The sequence below is a fragment of the Nelumbo lutea genome, chromosome 2 (assembly GCF_056320005.1).
Source record: "Nelumbo lutea isolate HS-2025 chromosome 2, American lotus-T2T, whole genome shotgun sequence".
NCBI classification, from domain to species: domain Eukaryota; kingdom Viridiplantae; phylum Streptophyta; class Magnoliopsida; order Proteales; family Nelumbonaceae; genus Nelumbo; species Nelumbo lutea.
Window position 1 is genome coordinate 85,307,586 of NC_142685.1, and position 21,614 is coordinate 85,329,199.

At 38.9% G+C, this 21,614-nt stretch overlaps 1 protein-coding gene across 2 annotated transcripts; it reads left to right on the forward strand.

Annotated features, from left to right (window-relative positions):
- The first annotated feature begins 4,177 nt into the window (after nt 1-4,177).
- Nucleotides 4,178-21,166, forward strand: EMB2001 (P-loop containing nucleoside triphosphate hydrolases superfamily protein). Of its 2 annotated transcripts, none has more exons than XM_088971727.1 (4): nt 4,178-4,833; nt 4,963-5,032; nt 20,433-20,595; nt 20,711-21,166. In XM_088971727.1, the coding sequence occupies exons 1-4, from the start codon at nt 4,359-4,361 to the stop codon at nt 20,789-20,791; spliced, it is 789 nt and encodes a 262-aa protein (XP_088827853.1). In that variant the 5' UTR covers nt 4,178-4,358; the 3' UTR covers nt 20,792-21,166. The 2 variants fall into 2 exon arrangements, with proteins under 2 accessions (XP_088827853.1, XP_088827852.1); XM_088971726.1 differs by having other exon boundaries at nt 4,202-4,833; nt 20,800-21,166.
- Nucleotides 21,167-21,614: the final 448 nt, after the last annotated feature.

The window sequence follows — 21,614 nt, forward strand, 5'->3', positions numbered from 1 at the left end:
GATCTTCTCTTTAAAAATTAATGAATTTTCTCACTACATATGAGATGGCCTCTCGACAAAGAGTTAACAAATAGAATGAGAATTGAAGGAACACCAATACAATTTCAAGGGTTTACCTAGTTTATATCATTTAGTCTTTCTCATTTCAATTCTTGATATGCTTTTATTTGATTTTTTCATGCTGATGTATTGGAATTGGATGGATACCATAGATGGTCATGTTCAGAATTTCAAATATCCACATACCCTGTTTTACATTCTTCATTATTTCAGTACCTATTTGACAGTGAATTAATATTTAATATTTTGTTTACATTTCTACAACAAAGTCGGTCTACTATATGAAGCATCTCTAGATCTGATATTATTGGGAACCATGGTTTCTATATTGTCCCATTTTTCAGTTTGCTCTGGAAATGAGAAGTTTTGGTAGAATTTCAGGTTTTAACATGTGGGTGTTTTGGGTGTATGGATTTGAGGGGATGGGGATGGGTGTGAGAGGTGCTGAATAGATCTCCTTCTTTAGATCTAGTAAATATTAGAAGCTTTTGTTGTGTTGTACTTCAGAGGTCTAAAAGATGCTAGCTCCCATTGTTTTACTGGATGTAGGGAGGTTGAGCGTAAACATGTCTAGAATAGGGTCTTTCACTTAAAAGTAAACCTAAAGAAAAAGCAATTTAATTAAGAATATTCTGTGCCAATATTTTTCAGCATAGGCTCGAATTAGTTATGCCCTCAAAATTCTACCAAAATGAGATTGACTATTATAGAACAACATGTTTTCCTTCCAACTATTTTCTCTTAGTGAACAATAATGAATCAGATAATTTTAGGTGATGCGTATCGATGTCATCATCATCATTATCATAATAATATCATTTGGGGTTAGGACCACTTGTACCACTGTCTGTACAAGGCCAAGTCTTCCCAACGGAATGATGCCTTAGCATGTAATTAAAACACTAACTAGGATTCATGGAGTGAAGTAAAATTTCCATGGATTGCCAATCTCATGCAACCTGTTCCTTCTATGTATTTTGGGGCCTAAAATGTAGAGTTGAGTCTTCATGGTGGGGGCAATGTTTGGGCAGACAGTAATATCACATGGATGCCTTCATGGTCGACGTCTTTGGATCACATCAGCACATTGCCCACCTAAGTGGACAGTAACGTCACCTAAGACCTTGTAGAGAAGCAAAGTCCCACATGGACAAGGAGAAGTGCCCTCGCAAAGGAAGGCAAAGCCTATTGAAGACCTCAACGGGTGGCCTCATCTTGATAACTCTGCAAGGAGCCTGTCCAGCTACAACACGAACAGTCATCTATTTAAAGGCTTCTCCCCCTCAATGTAAAGGACCTTCAACTCTTTGAATTCTCTATCTCTCTTACTATTCTCCTCAGTTTGGACCAGTTCGCCCTCTACAACTCGGCTCGACTGATTTCATCACCCTGTTACTGACATAAGCGTTGGAGTGCCTTCTTGGAGACCTCTTCATTAGGCCTCTAATTACTTTCTACTTGTAGATCTCCTCGGTGCATGAGTTCGTCCTTTCGCTTTGTGCTCATCTAGTTGGTAGAATTATCTACTGCATATTTGGTTTTAGTACACATCAAATCATACAACATCATACATCATTTTTTAGCAATTATAATACCCATATATTTATACATGCTTAGCCTACTTGTTTCAAAATGATGCATATCTAGAACAACACTAAATATTAAGTAGATACTTGTAGAGTATGACAACTTCTAAGTTATACTAATGGTATATTTAAACAAATTATAAAAATCAATAGCATTAAATTTGACAAGACATAAGTATGGAACACTGATATCATAAAAAAATTTAAGATGTGATTGTGGTGTTAGAACAATACTTAAATTAACAACAGAAATTAAACAGGGAGGCAATGAGCAAAATGTGTGAGCTTTGGAAAATGACTTTCTTGCACTGATTTGTAGTTGCCACCCATCAGCTAAGTGAAATGGAGGTGATGGGATCTCTAGGAATTTGCATAAAAAATCATTTTTCATTGTGATTCCAAGGCCCAAGGCACTAGTTGAGTCAATCTAAGTAACATGTGGATGGGAGAGGGAAGGGGTTAGGCACCCCTCTCATGGCCCAATAGGTAGGGGCCCACATGTGGTTCCAAATGAACATAAGCACAAAAAAGTATTCTTCAATTAACTACAAACATATTAATAAGCAAAACAAATCAAGAAGAAACCATCACAAGAATCCCCCATAATTATATTTTTGGTTTTTCTTATTTTTCTTTTTCTATTTTTATTTCATCGTGGAACCCCATTTGACTTTATTTGTTTTATACTTTTTTTTATTTTTTATTTTTAAAATTTTTTGAATAATAAAAGTAAGGGTAAGTTTCTTAAACTACCCTTATGGTTTAGCTAATTGACTAAATGTACCCTTACTATTTGAAAATTGACTAACACTACCCCTATTGTTTTTGGCAATTGACTAGCTCTACCCTTACTTTTATCATCCGTTAACTTTCCATTACATGTGACATCACGTGACTGATATTTTTATTAAAATTTCCTAAAATACCCTTTCCACTCATTCCTAAAATACCCTTTCCACTCATTCCTAAAAATACCCTTTGACTTTTGTTCCTAAAATACCATCCATAAAACCTTTCTTCTTCATTACTTCTTTATCTGTTTCAAACAAAAACCTAGGAGCAGAGATGTCGATCTTAGTTTTGAAACTAAGAGGTCTTAGTTCCAACATCCTCAGTTCCGATGAAAACCCAGGAACTAAGTTCCTATTTCAAAATAAAACCTGACAAAAATTATAAGTTTGGGTGCAACCAATAATGGTGGTACAAGGATTATCTTCCAAGGGCTAGAAATTACTAGTAAAAGCTATCGGCACAAAATCAGTCCGACCATTGAAGAAGACAGTACCACTTACAACAAGGTAAGCAAGAAAATTCTCCCTCAAAAACCTATATTTTCTACTCACTACTCTCGCCTAGTGGTATTTGGTTTCACCCAGAGCATGTTAATGTTGCATTTTGTGAGTGATTGATACTAGTTTGTATCTTTTGGTTGTAGAGAAGATCTGCCTAGGATGTGTCTTTTTTGTCTTGATTTTATCAACTTCCAACTTTGAAACAGAACAGAAGTCCACTCTTTGCTTGAACACCCTCTACATAACTGATTTCTGAAACATAACTAATTTGTGCCGGTTGGTTTTAGAGAAGATCTGCCTGCGATGTGTCTTTTTTGTCTTGATCTAATGAACTTCCAACTCTGAAACAGAATTGAGCTCCATTTTTTTGTCTATTTTGTCTTGGTTTTATGTCGGAGCCCGCTCTTGAACCCCAAACTACTTCCCTAACACCCTTTATAGATGCTTCCACTTGAACACATCTTGAAGTCATTCTTCACGTAAGGATCTACTAACGCCCATATTCGATGCTCTATGATCATAATCTGTATCCAATGCATCGAAATAACCCTCCCAAGCAACCATTGCCCCTGATAACCTCAACAACATACCCTCGTGGTTACATATGATTGCGTAGATACAGAGCATCCCAATTAAGTTCATTAAGCCATAAGGAGAGAACCCATCCTGACTTCCTCTTTGGTTTGGATAAAGGATCAATGATTCAATTACAACTGCCACCTGTAACAAAGCCAACGATACCAAAATTGAATCTTTTAGAAGTATCGACACCAAAACTTCCAATCAGAATGGGCTCTAGCATAGATGATCAGCATATGGAAAGAATTGAAAAATATAACATTTTGGGTGGTTCTAGCGGTTCTAGAGAAGATAATGAAAGGGAGAGGGAGAGATCTAAGTTCTGGCGGTTTTGGCAGTTCCGAAGAAGAGAACGGGCGGGAGAGGGAGAGATACACTTTTTTCAAAATTCAAAGAAAATTGGAGGGTAGAATAGTATTTTTCATATTTCCGTTGATATATGTTATTGACAAAAAATGATTAGTCAATTGCCAAAAATAATAGGGGTGGTGTTGGTCAATTTTCAAATAGTAAAGATAGAGTTAGTCAATTAACTAAACTTTGCCCTAAAAAGTAATAGACCTGAAATTCGGGGCTTATAACCCGAACTATAGGTGCTAAGCTCGGCCCGAACCCAACCAGGTCCGGTCCATGAATAACCCTACTTGCCAATCCAATCACATTTCTGACCTCTATAGATTCCATGGGCTTCTTTGCAATTTTAGACCAAATCCGAACGAAACCTTCCCGAAGGACACAAACTATAGCTGAAGGGTGAAGCCTTCACAAACTGTGACTGAAAGAAGTGCCTCCGAACCTCTGAATTGAATTGAGCTTACATTACAACCTTCAAAGCGAAGAAATGCTACTGCAAAACCGACTGATCAGTCTCCAACAGCCGTTATTTTTCTCGTCCTCTCCCACATTTTCTATAAAGCTTCCTATCATATTCTCCTTGCAAAAATTCTTTTCGCAGTCGCCAGATCAAGTGCAGCAGAACCCCAACCATGTCATCTCTGCCGCAAAGACTTCGAAACCGGCTGTTTCAGACACCGTCAAGTTTATCAAGAAGGCCCTTTTCGTCCCTCCGGGAGTGGAACAAGAAGAAGTGAGAGAAGACATGATTCTTTCTGGTTCGAACATTGTGTTGGGTCCTTATGCCGGTCATGCCCAAATTAAGGAGGTTCAGTTCGTGAAGAGCAGCGGAAAAGCCAAGGATTGCCCCAAAGATGATCGTCCCGAGTTTGCGATGCTGGGTCGATCTAATGTTGGAAAATCGTCGCTCATTAATGCCCTTGTTCGGATGAAAGAAGTTGCACTTACCTCAAAGAAACCAGGTTTTGTTATATTCCTTGTCTTTTTTTTGGGAACTTTTATCTTAACTGAATTTTTGGTTTCTTTTTTCTTTTCATTTTCATTTTTGTTTGTTTTTTTTTTTTTCTGAGAAACTTGTGATAACTTTTCAGGGAAGACCCAACTTATAAACCATTTCTTAGTAAACAGAAGCTGGTATATTGTGGATTTACCTGGTTACGGGTAAGTCTTGACACCTTCCAAGAGACCATCTGTTCATATTGACTAGCATTAACCTAACTGGCATGCTGCGTATCTTTCTTTTCAATCTGATTGGATAGTGGTGTCTGGTCATGTAAAATTTTGAGGTAATGAGCCAATCTCGTACATTGTTCTGAAATCCAATTATTTTTAGTTTGAATAATATTTTGCTACATGGATAACCAGGGTATATATATTTTTGGAAACTACAAGTTCATAGTGACGACAACAAATAAATTCTAATTTTGAGATTACTGAACCTCCCAATCCAATGCATATTATATCTTCTTGGAGAGTAGAGGAAATGCATCCCAGTATTTTGTTGGGTTTACTATCCTTCTCCTTTGCACTTAGTCTTGAAGCTGCAGTTGAGTTGTGCAGTTTACTGGTTCGTTTAAATCTTCTGTCGCTTGTTTTCTAATTCCTCCCTCCAGTGGTCTTTTCTTCTTTCTTTATTTTTATATTTTCATGTGGCGATTCTCTGAGCTAATGTAGCTTGCTGCTTTAATTTCACTATTTGTTACAAAAAAAACATCATTTTAAAAGGCAATATTGAAATGAGTATTGTCATCGTTGGGGGGGGGGGTACAATTTTCTCCTACGTTTCTGTTGGAGAAAGTAGGGTTTTTTCCCTTTCTTTCCTTTCTCTATATACTATCTTATTCAAATTTCTCCCCCCTCTTCCACTGACTGTCAAATTTGATTGAAATATGATGCCCCTTTTGCTAAAACTATGATACATGGCTGATGCCGCTGATCAATAAAAAGAGAGGTGTGATGCACAACCGACCCAAACAGCACTAATTAGGTGGATGAAGTGAGCCTAAACAAGCTGGATTTTGGTCAGAAAGCCTTCAATTTGTTAGTTTGAGATTAGGCATAGATTTACCCAACAAAGTAGTCTAGAGACTCTAGACAGATGTTAAGAGAGTTTAATAAAAGCAAGTATAAGCAGAGCAAGTATGACGCAATAGTATGTACTTGGTTAGATCAGTTTGAGCCTACTTAAGCTGCAACTTTTTATTGAAGTTATGGGAGTCTTAGGAATAGGATTTTAAGTATCCAGAAATTTACTGTTGTTTCAAAATTACTATTTATGTAACTTTCAGTCTTACCATTATAGTATTTTTTTGTAATTATTATTTTAGTAAACTTATAGTTTACTATTTTTAGTAATTTCTGGTGTCTTTAAATTAAGTTAGTTTTAGTGGAATTAGGAAAGTATTATCAGAGTTAGAGTTCCCATTGTCCATATGGGTTACTTATGGAATTGTCTTAGTTTTAAAGCAATTAGAAGTTGATTTGGGTCAATTTCCTAGTCCAATTGGAGACTGTAAAGGGCATTTGATTTCATATGCTGAGTCTATAAATAGAGCTACTGTTATTGCAATTAAAGAAGAGTTAATTTGAAGATATAATGTTTGGAGTCTGGATCTGCTGTAGTTTTACCACAGTAGCCAATACTAGGCCCAATAAGAGGATAGCAGCTATAAGCACATGTTCAGTGGTCTCTTCTGTGTGATAAAATAGAGAGCCTCAAAGCCACCGTTAAGCCTCTCATCTATATTCGGTTTGTAGCTCTTCAAATATATTGAACTGGAAGAGGAAACAGAGAGCTTCATTTAATTGTTTCCAATTTGACCAAACTAAAAGAGAAAACCGAGGGCATCTGATTCTCAGCCATGGTCATATAAATATGTTCCAAGAATCCCCATCTTTGCCCGAGTGTTTTCAGCCATATAACCCCTTAATGATACTTTTGAGCTTAAGGAGTTGACTCTCTCTCATAGCATTTTCACTTGGTCCAATATGCAGCTAACCCAATTTGTTCTAAATTGGATAGATTTTTATTCACCATGGGAAAGCCTAGTGTCAAGAGAGCTTTTCCAATTTGAGAATATGTGGTTTAAGTTCTAATGGATTTATTGAGAAGGTTAAGGAATGGTGGGAGGGGAGTAACCCAAGGGCGAATTGGGAAGGGATGAAAGTCCACTGGAAGTTGAAGGAACTAAAGGCAATGGAATTGACCTTGATAGAGGAGATATCAGTGGTTTGTCTCTCAATCACTTGATATTTACGTGGCTGGTGCTTCTTCTGGGCACCTTAAGATGGCCTAACCGAACATTCTGCTTACAATAAGTGCAGACATTCTTTTTCTTGCAATGAAGATCAATGTGACCAAACCCCTTGCATTCATAACATTGTATTTTGGAGAAGTCCTTTTTTTTTTATGGATTATTTTGGAGAAGTCCTTAGCACCAGGTTTCTTGTTTCCTTGAACAACAAAAGCTATGTCAGCCCCAGAGTCAATTGATTTCCCATCAATATTTGCAGCAGTTAAGAGTCTAGTCTCCTCCCTCAATAGTTCATCCATCACTGAATCCAAATCTGGAAAAGTTCTTCTATTCAGAATGTTAGACCTGATTATCTTATATTTAGGTCTAAGTCTCATAAGGAATTGATTCACTTTTCTCTTCTCAAAGTGCTACTGGAGATACTTGACACATTCTGCAGGATCTGTATGGACAAGCTCATATTCTGCCCACAAGTCAATGAAACTGGCATAATATTCCTGAATCTTATCTCACTGGCAATAAACAAAAATCTCAGATTCAATCTGATACTGTCTAGACATGTTGGATTGATGGTACACCTTCTTCAAACTGATAAAAAAAAATGGTACACCTTCTTCAAGTATGCATACATCTCGTAAATAGTATGCACTCTTCTCATGGGTACTGCAATATGAGAAATAGTTGAGTTAGAGTATCCAAGAAACTATTTTCCTATTATCCAACTTCCATTGTGAATAAGCCTTGGTATCTGTTGTTAGACAGTTTTGTATGCCCTTAGCTTCAATCAAAATTGATGTACTTTATGAGTTTATTGTAAATGAATAAAAGTACATATTTGATTCATGTTCCCTTGGTATGTTTCTGTGTATTACCTTTAAATTGGACACTTATTGAGACTTGTGTTAGTTTTGAATGTTCACAGCCAGTGGGTCGGTCTGGGGAGACCTATCCTGACAAGGCTGACACTGTGGTGCCACCAAGTCGGTTGGGGTGGCTTGTCTCAGCTACCGGGGTGAGACCCTAGGCACATACAGTGTGGGATTAATTGAATCTTTGAACTGGACCAGATTTCCAGTATTGCCCTGGACCTTGGAGATTGATGGGCAAAAACTGGAAAGTTACACCCGACCCCTAGACTCGATTATGATACTGCACTAGGTGTCGAATCGGACTGTCTTTGATGTACCAATCAGTGAGATCCTTAGCGGGGGTCAAAACCTGGGTATGTTGGGACAATCCGAGAATTCATCTGAGTGGGTGATCATAGTGACAGGATCAGCCCCTTTGTCGGACAAAGGTAATGATCGGGGATGCACTCTCACTGTTGGAAACCAAGACTGCCGGCAACCGATTTCAACCGTTGAAATTTGTTTTGCAAAATATATTTTATATGAGATATAAAAGTATATATATTATGGTTTCTAAAATGTTTGCAAAAGGTTATAATTCCCGGGATGCATATAAGTGGAGAGTGCAACACTGTTCCTTGCAGCCGAGGGAGAGGTCCTCTCTTGTCGGGCAGTGTAAGATCATTATGGGCTGAGAGGTTAAGTGTAAGACCATTGAGGATAATACCTGATGGGCTAATCTTGCATCTGCCCACAGTCCCTAGGTGTTACAAGGTGCTTGGCCCAGGGACCACTTAGGGTAAGTGTTGGGCCCATAGAGCCCATTTGATGGGTTTCAGGGGGTGCACTGTCTTTAACAGTGTATTCGACCAGGCCTTGTAACAAAGGCTGGGCCAAACCCATGTGGCTGATGTGTAGATCAATGCTTGGGTCCCACGCCATACAAGGAAGCCCAACTGGGCAGCAGTTAGGAAGGTTAAGTGAGCACATAAGCTTAATGGGCCTAAAGTCCATTTCGAACTGGGCTATTAATTTAGTTAATTAAAGGGGCGAATTCTGAGATGGATTAGCAGTTAGGATAGGGTCTTAATCCTATCCACTCAGAGAGTCCAGATCTGAATGTGATTCAGATCTAGAAACCTCCTAATAAGATTAGGATAAAGCTAATCTAATCTGCAGATAAGATAAGGGTTTATCCTTATCATTAGAAGAGAAAGCTGATCCAAATATGATTTGGATAAGCACCTCCTAATGGGATTAGGAGCTGATCTTTTCAAGTTAACAAAAGGAAGGAGGGGGCGGCAGCCTTGAGGGAGACCAAGAAACACATCAGATCCTCTTTAGTGCTGAAATCAAGAAGAGAGAATTCTGCACCCTGCGAATACTCTCTTGCCGCCTCCCTGCTCTTGCCGCCCTGTTTGCCAGTTCGATCTCCAGCTGTGGGAGAAGTCAAGATTGGATCTTGACATCAATTCTTTGAGAAATGATTGAAAAGGAAGCTGTGCTCACGTTCCATCCTGCTGTTTCTTGCGAAGGACAGAGTTCTTGGGGAAGAACACTACTGATTCTGCTCCATCCTGCACTGCACCATTTTCAGTGGGAGCAGTCTTTGGATCCTTCCTTGGGCGTGAACACCTTCATTGGGAGATATTGCTTCTCCGTATTAGGTATCATTCTCTCCCATTCCTTTTGGTTCAGATCTGGTTCAGTTTAAGGTTCAAGATTTATCCTTGAAAATATGATTTTCTAAATAGGGAATGTGATTCCCAGTTGAAGGGAGAGAAATTTTTTTTAAATTCGCCCCTTATTCCGCAATCTTTGGGCGTCCATGTGATGGCTCTCTCAACCCTTCATCTGTTTCATCTGGCTTAGTAACCTTCCCATTCAAATATCCCTCTAGGTCTTTCCCTGAAACAAAGAAGTCAAAATGGAACTTCCATATGTTGTAGTTAGTTCCATCAAACTTTACAGGAATGATATCAGCCTTCTCAGACATTCCGAATCACAACCACAGTCCAAAACAGGTTAATAGAGCTCGAAATGAAGCTAAAGGAAGGAAGAAACAGAGATTAACCACCCAACTTAAATCAGTAACAGTTCAAGATCAATACTGATCGCCCCCACAGGTGGAGATCGAACTGGTATGGCGGCAAGAGCAGGAGAGAAAGAGACAGTGCAGTCAAACTGTGTTGTCTTTCTCCGGAAATCAGCAGTCACTTAGATGATTTTTGTTGTATTTTGAGGGTTCGCCCTGCTCTCCTATTTATAGCCTTAAAGAGAGGTTTTCCTAATCTCATTAGGAGTTTCCTAATCTCATTAGGAGTTTCCTAATCCAAATCTTGTATTTGGATCTAGACTCTCTTTAAGAGATAAGGATAATCCCTTATCTTATCTGCAGATAAAGATAAACCCTCCTAATCTAATTAGGAGTTTCTTGATCCAAATCTTTATTTGGATCTGGACTCTCTCTGAGTGGATAGGGGTAATCCCTTATCCTATTTGCTAATCTAAATCCTAGAACCGCCCCTTTTTAATTAATCTCATTAAGCCAGTTCGGATTGGGCTTTAGGCTCTTTAAGTCCATCTGCTCACTTACCCTCCAAACTGTTGCCTAGTTGGTTATCCTTGTATGGTGTGGGACCCAAACATTGATCTATACATCAGCCACATGGGTTCAGCCCAGCCTTTGTTACAAGGCCTGGCTGAATTTACTATAGGAGATAGTGAACCACTGAGTCCATCACCATTGGCTCTTAATGGGCCCAACATTTACACTAAATGGTCCTTGGGTCAAACCACCCTATAAAAACCCAAGGATTGTGGGCAAATGCAAGATTAGCCCATCAGGTATTACCCTCAATGGTCTTACACTTAACCTCTCAACCCATAATGATCAAACACTGCCCGACAAGAGAGGACCTCTCTCCCGGCTGCAAGGTACAGTGCTGCATTCTCTACTCACATGGATCCCGGGAATTAAAACCTTTTGCAAACATTTCGAAACCATAATATATATGTATATCTCTATATAAATATATTTTGCAAAAGAAATTTCAACAGTTGAAATCAATTGCCGACAATTTTGGTTTCCATTAGAGAGAGTGCATCCCCGATCATTCACTTTGTCCGACAAAGGGGTTGATCCTGTCACTATGATCACCCACTCAGATGAATTCTCAGATTGTCCCAACATACCCAGGATTTGACCCCCTCTAAGGATCTCACTGATTGGCATATCAAAGACAGTCCAATCCGATACCTAGTGCAGTATCATAATCGAGTCTAGGGGTTAGGTGTAACATTTCAGTTTTGCCCATCTATCTCCAAGGTCCAGGGCAATACTGGAATTCTGGTTTGGTTCAGGGTTTCAAGAAAACCTACACTACATGTACCTCAGGTCTCATCCTGGTGGCACATCAGTGTCAGCCTTGGCAGGATAAATCTCCCCAGATTTATCCAATAGCTATGAAGATTCTAAACTAACACGAGTCTCATATGTGTCCAGTTTAAGGGTATTAAATAGAAACACCATAATTACATGAATCAAATATGTACTTTATTCATTTACATTAAATGTCATAATGTACATCATTCTGATTGGAGCTAAGGGCATACACTGTCTAACAGTGGTAGAACCATTAGAGGGACTAGTATGTAGCTTTGTTGCATCCCTAAAGTTAAGGATGGCGGAGGATGGTTTTACTTGGGTGTTAATCAATGTGTATGGGCCGGATAATTATAGAGAGAGGAATGAGTTGTGTGAGGAACTTTATGGAATCCAAGGGTTATGGGAAGGCTCTTGGTGTTTGGGTGGAGATTTTAATGTAATACGATTTACAAATGAGTCAAATTATCCCCAACAGACCATTACAACCAGTATGAGGAAGTTCAATGACCTCATCAACACTTGTTAACTTGAGGATATCCCTTTGCATAAGCCAACTTTACATGGTCTAATTTCTAAGAAAACCTAACTTGCTCATAGCTTCTCTTTAATGAAGAATAGGAGGCCTATTGGAGGGGATTGGTTGCTAAAGCTTTGCCTAGACTAGAGTTACCTCTGACCTCTATCCTATAGAGTTGGGCTAGGAAACTCTTGGATTTGGATTCAAGCCCTTTAGATTTAAAAATATGCAGTTAACACACCTGGATTTTGTGCATAAGGTTGAGGAATGGTGGAGAGAAGAGTTGAGGGATGTCAAGTAGACCTTAATTGTTCCTAAAGGTACCTTAGTTGTTCCTCTTTCTTCAAATCCCTCTGCTCTATCTCTGCTCCATGGGTTTTCCCATTTAAAGAAGCTTGGACTAGACCTATTCCCCCCCAAAGTTGTTTTTTTCCAGGAAGTTTACTATGGTAAGATTAATTCTTTGGAAAACTTGCAAAAGAAGAGACCTTTTTGGTGTTTATCCCCTAATGTATTTTATGATATGTATATATTTTAATACATAATATAATGTATTTTATGATAGAGATTACTTATGTATTATATATTAGTACATACATATTATATATTATGTATAAATAATAAAGTTTATTCAGTTTTTTCAGTTAGCTGGATTTCCAAACCTGAAAACCGAAACTGTAACTGAACTTCTGTAAATCCGAATTAACCGAACTGAAATAATCAAACCAAAAAAATCAAAACTGAAATTTTCAGTTCGGTTTTTTGGTTTTAACCCAACAATGCTCACCCCTAGCTTCAGATTTATGGAATTGGATCTTTGTATTGTTTGGATGTAGGTGGAACTCGAAATCTGATATTATCATGTTGTTTAATCCATCTTTTTTTGGGTGGCACACCAAGAGAAGGAGATTTATGTGGAAGTACATCAGAGCATCTCTCTTGTGGATTGTTTGGGAAGAGAGGAATGCCAAAATCTTCTTAGCAAAGGACAGAAGCGTTTCTAAAGTTAAGGATTGTATTTTGACAGGGGCAATTCAGTGGTTGAGAACCTTAAAACTTTTTTGACAATTATTTGTTTGATGATCTTTGGTGGAGTTGGTTAGCAGTGGCTGATACTTCCACCAGGAAGAACAGAATTATTGTAGAGCGGATGCTGCCTTAGGAGGATGTTATGAAGCTGAACTTTGATGGGAGTAGTTGGGGTAAATCAGGACCTTTGGGCATAGGAGGGTTTCTGAGAAATAAGGACAACAGAATCATATCCTTATTTCAGGCCTGGTGGGAATAGGAGACTCTACAAGGGCTGGGATACTAACTGCTGTACAGGGAATCCAGTTTGCAAATCAGATAGGGGTAGAGCATTTGCTAATTGAAGGTGACTCTCAGCTGAACCTGGATTATGTAATTTGAGGCTATAGAGACCTCCTGAAAAAAGTTAAATGGTTAACAAGGAACATGATAGCGAGTTCAATGGGTGGGTAGATTAGAAAATGTGATGGCTGATTCACTTGTTAAACAAGGGGCTTCTCAGGATTCTTTATTCTGGGATACTTTGTAATTCATGCTATAGTTGAGCTTGAGAAACTGTGATCAGTCTCTTAAAGGAGAGGTCGCATCTCGCTCCTTGGGTTTCTTGTAGCTCTTTATCCTTTTGGTTAATAAATTTTTGTTCGTTCATCAATAAAAGTGGTTGAAGTAGGGGAGATTGGTTAGGGAGTTAGGGGAGATATCGAAGTGCAAGTGGATAAGGAGGGAGAAGAAGCAGCAGGGTGTTGAATGTGGTGAACAGAAAAGTGGATATTGAGAACATAGTTGGAAGGCATGTGGAGGTTGGAAAATCCCTTGGTCTCTTTTTTCTGGGAGGGGAAGGGGTGGTTGGAGAGCATTTGAACATTTTGAAAGGGTAAGAAGTGAGGAAAGTGAAAAGAAGAGAGCTTTAGGGGAAGGGGGTGAAACAAGGATGAAGCTGCTGAGTTGGAATGCCAGGGGTTTAATGGAGGAGAGGAGGGCAGTGGTGTGCAATATGAGAAAATTCAGGCCAGATGTGGTACTGCTTCAGAAAACTTGGGCTATAGCATTTTGTTCCTCTAGCTTAGTAGTGCTTCTCTTTCAATTTTCAGTTTATTTGCATTAGTAGGTAGGAAGTTATTATCTTTCTTGATGCACAAAACAAGGAGTAGCTTTTTTGTTATTATGGTGTGTTAGTGTAGGGATATTTCTGTCTTTATACTTATGTTGAGGTTGCTGATCTGTAATATTATATTAGAACTAGTGTCCCTCACTTAAATAAGGGCACATGTGTCTTTTTCATTATATTAATAATATAAAAACATGTCTGGCCGAGGGAGAGTAACTTTTACCTAATTCGAACCTGACTTTTCTTTTCTCCTTTTCTCCTCCTTTCTCTCTCTCTTTCTTCCTTCTTTCTTCCTCTTTCTTCTTGCAAGTTTGCTGTATGGAGTGATTCCTACAAACCCTCAAGTGATTCTAGGACCTTTGGAGTGATTCCTTGGGATTTCTCTCTCTTTTCTCTCTCTTTTCATCTCTCTGTCTTGTGATAGTTTGTTCCAGTTCTATTGCATCAGGTTCCTTATGGGGGATGGTGTTAGGATAAGGTTTTAGGAAGATGGGTGGTCTGGGGTTGGGAAGTTGAATGAGTTATGTCCAAGACTGTAGAGATTGTCTGATCATGAAATATCCATAAGCCGGTGGTATGAGAGACTTGGGGAGCAGCTGATTTGGTGCTCAAAATTTAGGAGACGGTTGCTTGAGGTGGAGTTTGATGAAGCTGGAGAAGTTGGAAAAAGTTGGATTTCAGATCAGTCAAGAGATGAGCTGTAGTGGAAAGAATGCTCTAATGGTAAATTTTCTGTTAAGTCATTTTATGCAGCTATATATTGGAATTCAAATGGAATTTTATCAGATTGGTAGAGCTTGGGGCAATCCTGTCCCCCCGAGAGTAGCGGCATTGGCCTGTCTTATTGTTATGGAAAGTGTTTTGACAATTGTTAGGGACTGCCTAACTCAGGGACTCTTTCGAGGGAGCCCGCCTCCTGAATGAGAGAGAGAGAGAGAGAGAGAGAGAGAGAGAGAGAGAGAGATTGTATTCCCAAATTGATAATCCCCTCCTAGCTTCCTTTCCTTATTTATATACTGCTGTTACAATTCTGTTATACCCGCCTCTCCACTTGTCCAGTTAGTTAGTTTGTTCTAGTGGTTGGCTGTTAGTTACATTCTTTAAAGGCTGACGTGGCATTTTCTTGTACACTTGTATTCCCTTTATTTGTGTCTCAACAGTCCCTCCTCCCTTGATAGTGACCTTGCCCTCAAGGTCAATATGTGGAAATCTATTATGTAAATCCAAGTAAGGTTCCCAAGTTGCATCCTCAATTGGGAGACTTGACCATACCACCAATGCCTCTGGTTTGATGTGATTCCCTTTGCGTATCCACCTGAAATCTGTTCCTTAGGTTCTTGGAAGATCATTGAAAACTTCTGAAGTAGCTGATGTAGTTGTGTGCGGCCTTCTTCGGATCTGCTTCCTTGGGCTAGAATGGGGCCGTTCTCGTGGGAGTCTATCTGCATTAATATGATGTGGGCTAGGTCTATTGCCTGTTTCCCTAGGGAGGCGAGACTAATGGGTCCTGGACCCTTGGATAGCTGCCCTTGAATATGCACCTGTGAGCTGCCCACTTGAAAATCCATGGTGAGGCGGGCCCAATCAAATATCACTGGCCCTAGTTGCCTTAACCATTGGACTCCGAGAGCTACATCTGCTCCACTGATTTCCAGGGGGTGCAGATCTACCTCGAACTCATGTCCTTGTATCTTCATCTTTAATTTTGTGCACGTACTGTCGCACACCAGGTTGCTCCCATTAGCTATGTGCACCCGGAAGGCTGTACATGGTTGGACCGGAATCCCTAGTTGTCTAACCAATGTTTGGGTAATGAAATTGAGGGTGCTGCCACTGTCTATCAGAACCGACACGTGGCGCCCTTGTACCAATCCGGTTACTCTCATAGTTTGAGAAGAAGCAAGACCAGTCAAGGCTTGCAAGGATACTTTCGGGTATTCCTTTGTCCATTGCCCCCATTCTTGGTTGTCCATTGCTCTTCAATGTCTGTTGATTGCTCAACATATTCGGTTTCAGGTTGAAGGAAGAAAACTTGAGGGATCATACAGTGATGGCCCGGCCCGAATTTGTCTCCACATGCATAACAAAGGCCCTTTTCCCGTCGGGCTTGCATCTTAGCCTAGGTTAACCTCTTGGCTGAGCTGGGGCCTGAACTAGAGTTGGCGTCCTTGCCTGTGATTCCTACTCCTGATCTGGGCTCCGGTTTACCCAAGATACTTGGTTCTGGGTTCGGTATACCTGGTATGGTCGCAGCTCCCAGAGGTTGATTAATCCTTCTTGCCTGGTTTAGTTTGTCTTCATGTAGTCGAGCTAATGTTGCTGCTTCAAGAACGGTGGTGGGCTGCATGGCTTTTACCTCCAGCCACAATTCTTCCCTGAGTCCACCAACAAAACTGCCAACAAGCACGTTTTCTAGCCAGCCTTGCACGCGCACAGCTAATCTTTTGAACGCCATTTGATAATCTTGGACGGAGCTGGTCTGTCGTAGCTTAGCGAGTCTTTCATCATAGGTCTCAAAGGCCGAGACTCCAAATCGCATGGTTAAGGCGTTGGTGAAGTCTGCCCATGTGGCTCTTGGGTGCCGTCGCCGGTACCACTGGTACCAAACGATCGCCTCTTCTTCCAAGTGTGTAGAAGCTAATGGGACACGATCAGGTCCCTGTGTGTCGTGGTAATCGAAGTATCTTTCTGTTCGTAGAAGCTAGGATGTGGGATTTCCCCCTGCGAAGATGGGAAACTCGATTCTTGTTGTTCTTGATCCGCTTCATGACTTGTGTCACCGTGTTCTTCCTGATTCGGCGCAGGTGGTGCCTGTGCCAGTCGTTCAAGCAAGGATGCGAAGCTTTCTTTGATTTTTTTGACATCAGCCGATATTCTTTGCATTTCTCCTTCCATGTTGTCGACTCTGTTCTCCATTGCGGATGACCTTGTGCTTGGCATCTTGGCTCTGATACCAACTTGTTAGGGACTGCCCAACTCGGGGACTCTTTCGAGGGAGCCTGCCTCCTAAATGAGAGAGAGAGAGAGAGAAAGAGAGAGAGAGAGAGAGAGAGAGAGAGAGAGAGATTGTATTCCCAAATCGATAATCTCCTCCTAGCTTCCTTTCCTTATTTATATACTGCTGTTACAATTCTGTTATACCCGCCTCTCCACTTGTCCAGTTTGTTAGTTAGTTTGTTCTAGTGGTTGGCTGTTAGTTACATTCTTTAAAGGCTGATGTGGCTTTTTCTTGTACACTTGTATTCCCTTTATTTGTGTCTCAACAACAATTGATCATCTCAAGGGCAGAGGTTTCAGCATGGCTAGCATTTGTTACTTGTGCAAGGAGCAAGAGGAGTGTGTCAGCCATTTATTTATTTGGTGGAATGTGGCTGGTTTCATCTGGAAATTATTTTCAGCCTTATTTGTGGTGAGATACAGTCAATCTAGTTCTCCTTACGAATATTTTCTGCCTGGCTAAGAATCAGAGGGATCAAGAAGGCTAGATTGCTCTGGTGTTGCATCCTGTTTGTTGTTTGTTGGTGCATCTAGAAGGAAAAAGGAATAGGTGTTTTGAAAACAAAAGTTGGAGCTTGAGGAAGTTAGTGGCCTTCATTGGCAAAGTCTCTATAGATTGGGTGTTAGTGCATCCAGAATTCGCTCAAGTCGAGAAAGAGGACTTCAGGGATGGGTTGTGGGAGGTTTTAGAGTTACAAAGCTGTGATTTTGACCAATGCTCTGAAAACCGTAATCATATCATAAATTGTAAAGAGGTTTGAATCAATTTTGTATGGTAAACCAGAAGGTTTTTTCTGATTATTCTAAAAGTTGTCAAAAAACTATAAAAAATACCTAAGCCTCTCAAAAGAATAGAAAAAATGATATGGTACTAATTTTCTAACTATAGATATGATATAAGTAGTTGGTAATAATGACCCTATGATCTTACAAATCTACAATACTACTAATCTACTATTGAATGTTTAGTTATCCTGTGATCTTATCTCCAAGTTTTTAAGGGAAAAGAATTATAATGTTATCTAATCCCTAATCCCCTATAGTTTCAACTTCAAGTTTCAATAATTTAAGTCAAGCATGCAATTCATGAGAAATACTAAAATAAGAGAGAGAGAGATGCTTGCTCGGCCTAATACACATCCAAGAACATGATAATTCAACAAAATAACACCATTATAAAGACATACGTGAGGAGTTAACAAATTATAAGCCAAACCATGTCCATCAAACTAGCATAAAGAAGACGCACACTACCACACTGGAGCTAACAAAGAAATCTTCAGAGTTTCAGTCTTTCAGAATTCAAACACAAATACCTTACCAAAACAACGTGGGGCAGAGCCCCTGTTTTCATGTCAAAAAAGACTTAAAAACCATGGAGTATTTTGCATAAAAAAGAGGATGAAAAAACAATAGGGCAGAGCCCCTGTTTGTGTTAAAAAAATGGGAGAAAATGAGGAGCAGACCCTGTTTAGCATAAGAAAAGGAGTGAAAAAAAAGCAGGGCGGAGCTTCTGTTTTTATGTTAAAACAGCTGAAAACACAATGGAGCAAAGCTCTTGTTTCACATTACAAAAGTAGGTGATAAAGATAAGGTGGAACCCCTATTTAGTGGCAAATAAAAATTGGAAAAGAATGAGAGTGGCCCTTGTTTTGTATCAGAAAGAAGACAAACAATAAGAGGTCGGAGCCCCTGTTTTTCTTTTCTGGCTATTCAGAACTGATATGGTCATTAACTCCTAAATACAACTGGTGTGCCTAGAGCCAATTGATAATTTTATTTATTCAGGTTAAATACTTCCCAACTCCACCTAACCACCTTTTTTCCAATCAATAGCCATGATTATTAGTTCCCTACAATGGAAAGCATGGAGCCAGGCTACCCAGCAGCGTTCAAAATATCGATACAATACGACCCATATTGAGCGTATCGTATTGGTGTCCAATGGGAATGGCATAGGGCGTGCTACGAATGGATACATTAGCAGCCATTTGTATTGTGCTGGTGGTGTAGTATTGGTTGTATCGTACTGTATCACGCTGTGTCCACTGATACGCAACAATACAGCATGATATGTATAGGGCACCGACATGTCTTTAATTCCTCTACCAAAAAATTGTAGGCAGTGTGACTCAAACGCAAGTCACCCGTCGCTCGAACATTGAATACACCTTTCAAGCCTCAATCTCAAGCCATTAACTATCTTCCATTGGTTTGTTAAAAAGTGAAATATAATAAAATTTATTTTTAATACATACAATGTTCAAAATCAGCCTTTTATAAAAGGGAAAAATCTATGCTACTGGAAAAACATGGTAATGGAAGAGCTTTGACCAATAATCAATCAAAGCAGCCCCATGAATTTTTATGAATACCACCTAATTAGTCACCTCTTGTATGATATTGGTTGATTAGTTGTAAGTTTTTTTTTTTTTTTTTTTTTTTTTGATATCATGGTCAAACCCATTATAGACATTATTAGAATAAATGATTTATCAAATCCACAATTTTTAAAAGAATGATTTTTAATCTCAAAAAGTTATAGAAATAAAAATCTAATAATAGAATAATTATTTTTTTAATGAAAATTTATGAATTTACACATGATATGCATCTTATAACTTTTACATATTTTTATAAATTGTTATTAATATTTTAATTCACACTGAATAACAACATTTATTATTTACAAAAATAAAAATATTGTTTATCACGCATTTGAGAAGTTAATATTTAGTTGATTTTTTTTGTTAATGCTAAAAATAAATAGTAAATAAAAATAGTTGATATAATAATTAAACTATTATAGTTGCTTATGTCTTATGTCTTGGATTTAATAGAAAATAACATAAAAATGGCTTTCTACATGTACTAATTTGTAAATATCTATATAATTTACAAATTGATGGATCAATAAAATTATATAATATCAATGCATCCCGTATATTAATTGTAATATATATTTTTATATATATATCATTAAAATAGATATTTCATATGTACTTATGCTTTATTTATGGATATTTTAGCCTTAAATTTAGTGTAAACAATACCGATACTTCAATCCTTGAAGCCACCTATGCTCCATATAGGGGTTAAGCAGGAAGAAACAAAGATCTCAGCCAACAAGATACACAACTCTGGGATGGCAGTCCAGTATAACAGCTTTCTCCTTGGTTCATTTTCTTCCCTTATAAACTTGGAGATGTTGCTAAAAATAATGAAATCTTCCTGTTTCAGAGGTACCTGACCTCTATTGGGTTTTGTTTGCCTGTGTATAAGTGAGTCATGATGACAAAGTTCTGCCGATAGATCACTTGGAATCTAAACATATTGTATCACTCTAGGAATCTGTGCATAATTTCTGGTTAGATTGAAGGGTGTCCGTTTATAATTTCATTGATGAGACATTGCTTGCAGGTTTGCTAATGCTCCAGAATCTGCTCGAATGGATTGGTCATCATTCACCAAGGGTTATTTTCTTAACAGAGATACTTTGGTTTCTGTCTTACTACTGATTGATGCTAGTATTCCTCCTCAGAAGATTGACCTGGATTGTGCTAATTGGCTTGGCCGCAACAATGTATGTCCTCCCTTGTAACTTAAATTAAAACTTCTCTTTTTTTCTGCCTTTTCCGTCTCTCTCTCTCTCTCTCTCTCTCTCTCTCTCTCTTTTATGTTTCCCTTTTAATTTGCAGTGTGGGAATTCTTATAACTCAAACGTTGGGGCACAAGTTGTATTCCTCTTCTCCCTCTCTTATGGTTTGCCTTTCGTGTAATATTTTAGATCCCATTGACATTTGTCTTCACCAAGTGTGACAAAGTGAAGAAAAGTAAAAGAAAGCGGCCTGATGAGAACATTAAGGATTTTCAAGAACTTATCAGAAAAAACTATCAGGAACCTCCTCCATGGATCATGACGAGCAGCGTGACTGGCTTGGGCAGGAACGAACTGCTGCTTCATATGTCCCAGCTAAGAAATTACTGGGATAATTAGTGATAGATTCATTTCTGAGATGTAACGTATCATGTAAATTTATTCCATAAGCTGGGGATTGACATTGCAGTATATATCTTCACAGTTTTTGATATTGCAGAGGACATCTCATGTGCATAAAAGCTTATAATATGCTCATACTTCGATGTCTTTAGCAGTTTTTGCCTTTTTGGTATGGTGTATCATATTTGTGCATATGGCAAAAGGGTGCAATGCTTTCTTTGAGCACCTTGTACATTTCTTCTAGCCCATATTTAAGAGGTTCCAGTAATCTCTAGATTAATGTTATAGTGGTTTAGGCCATTTTTGGTTTGCTGCCATGGGCCTCATTTTGTTCAATTCTTACTTATTTTGAATAAGAATGGGCAAGAATAAATTACACTATGGTGTTTGCTAACAAAATTCTTGCCATGGGCCTCATTTTTTTAGAATGAAAAGTGGGCCTTGCAACCTGCAGCACCATACATAATTGTGTCGCAGGCTGTCCATTCTCATTTTGCGCTCTCTCACTCTCCAGTGATTCTCTGCTGCTGTTGGTGATCCCTTCAACCTTTGAACTCTCTCGATATCCTCTTGACAATCTGACATGAATCAAATGAGTATCC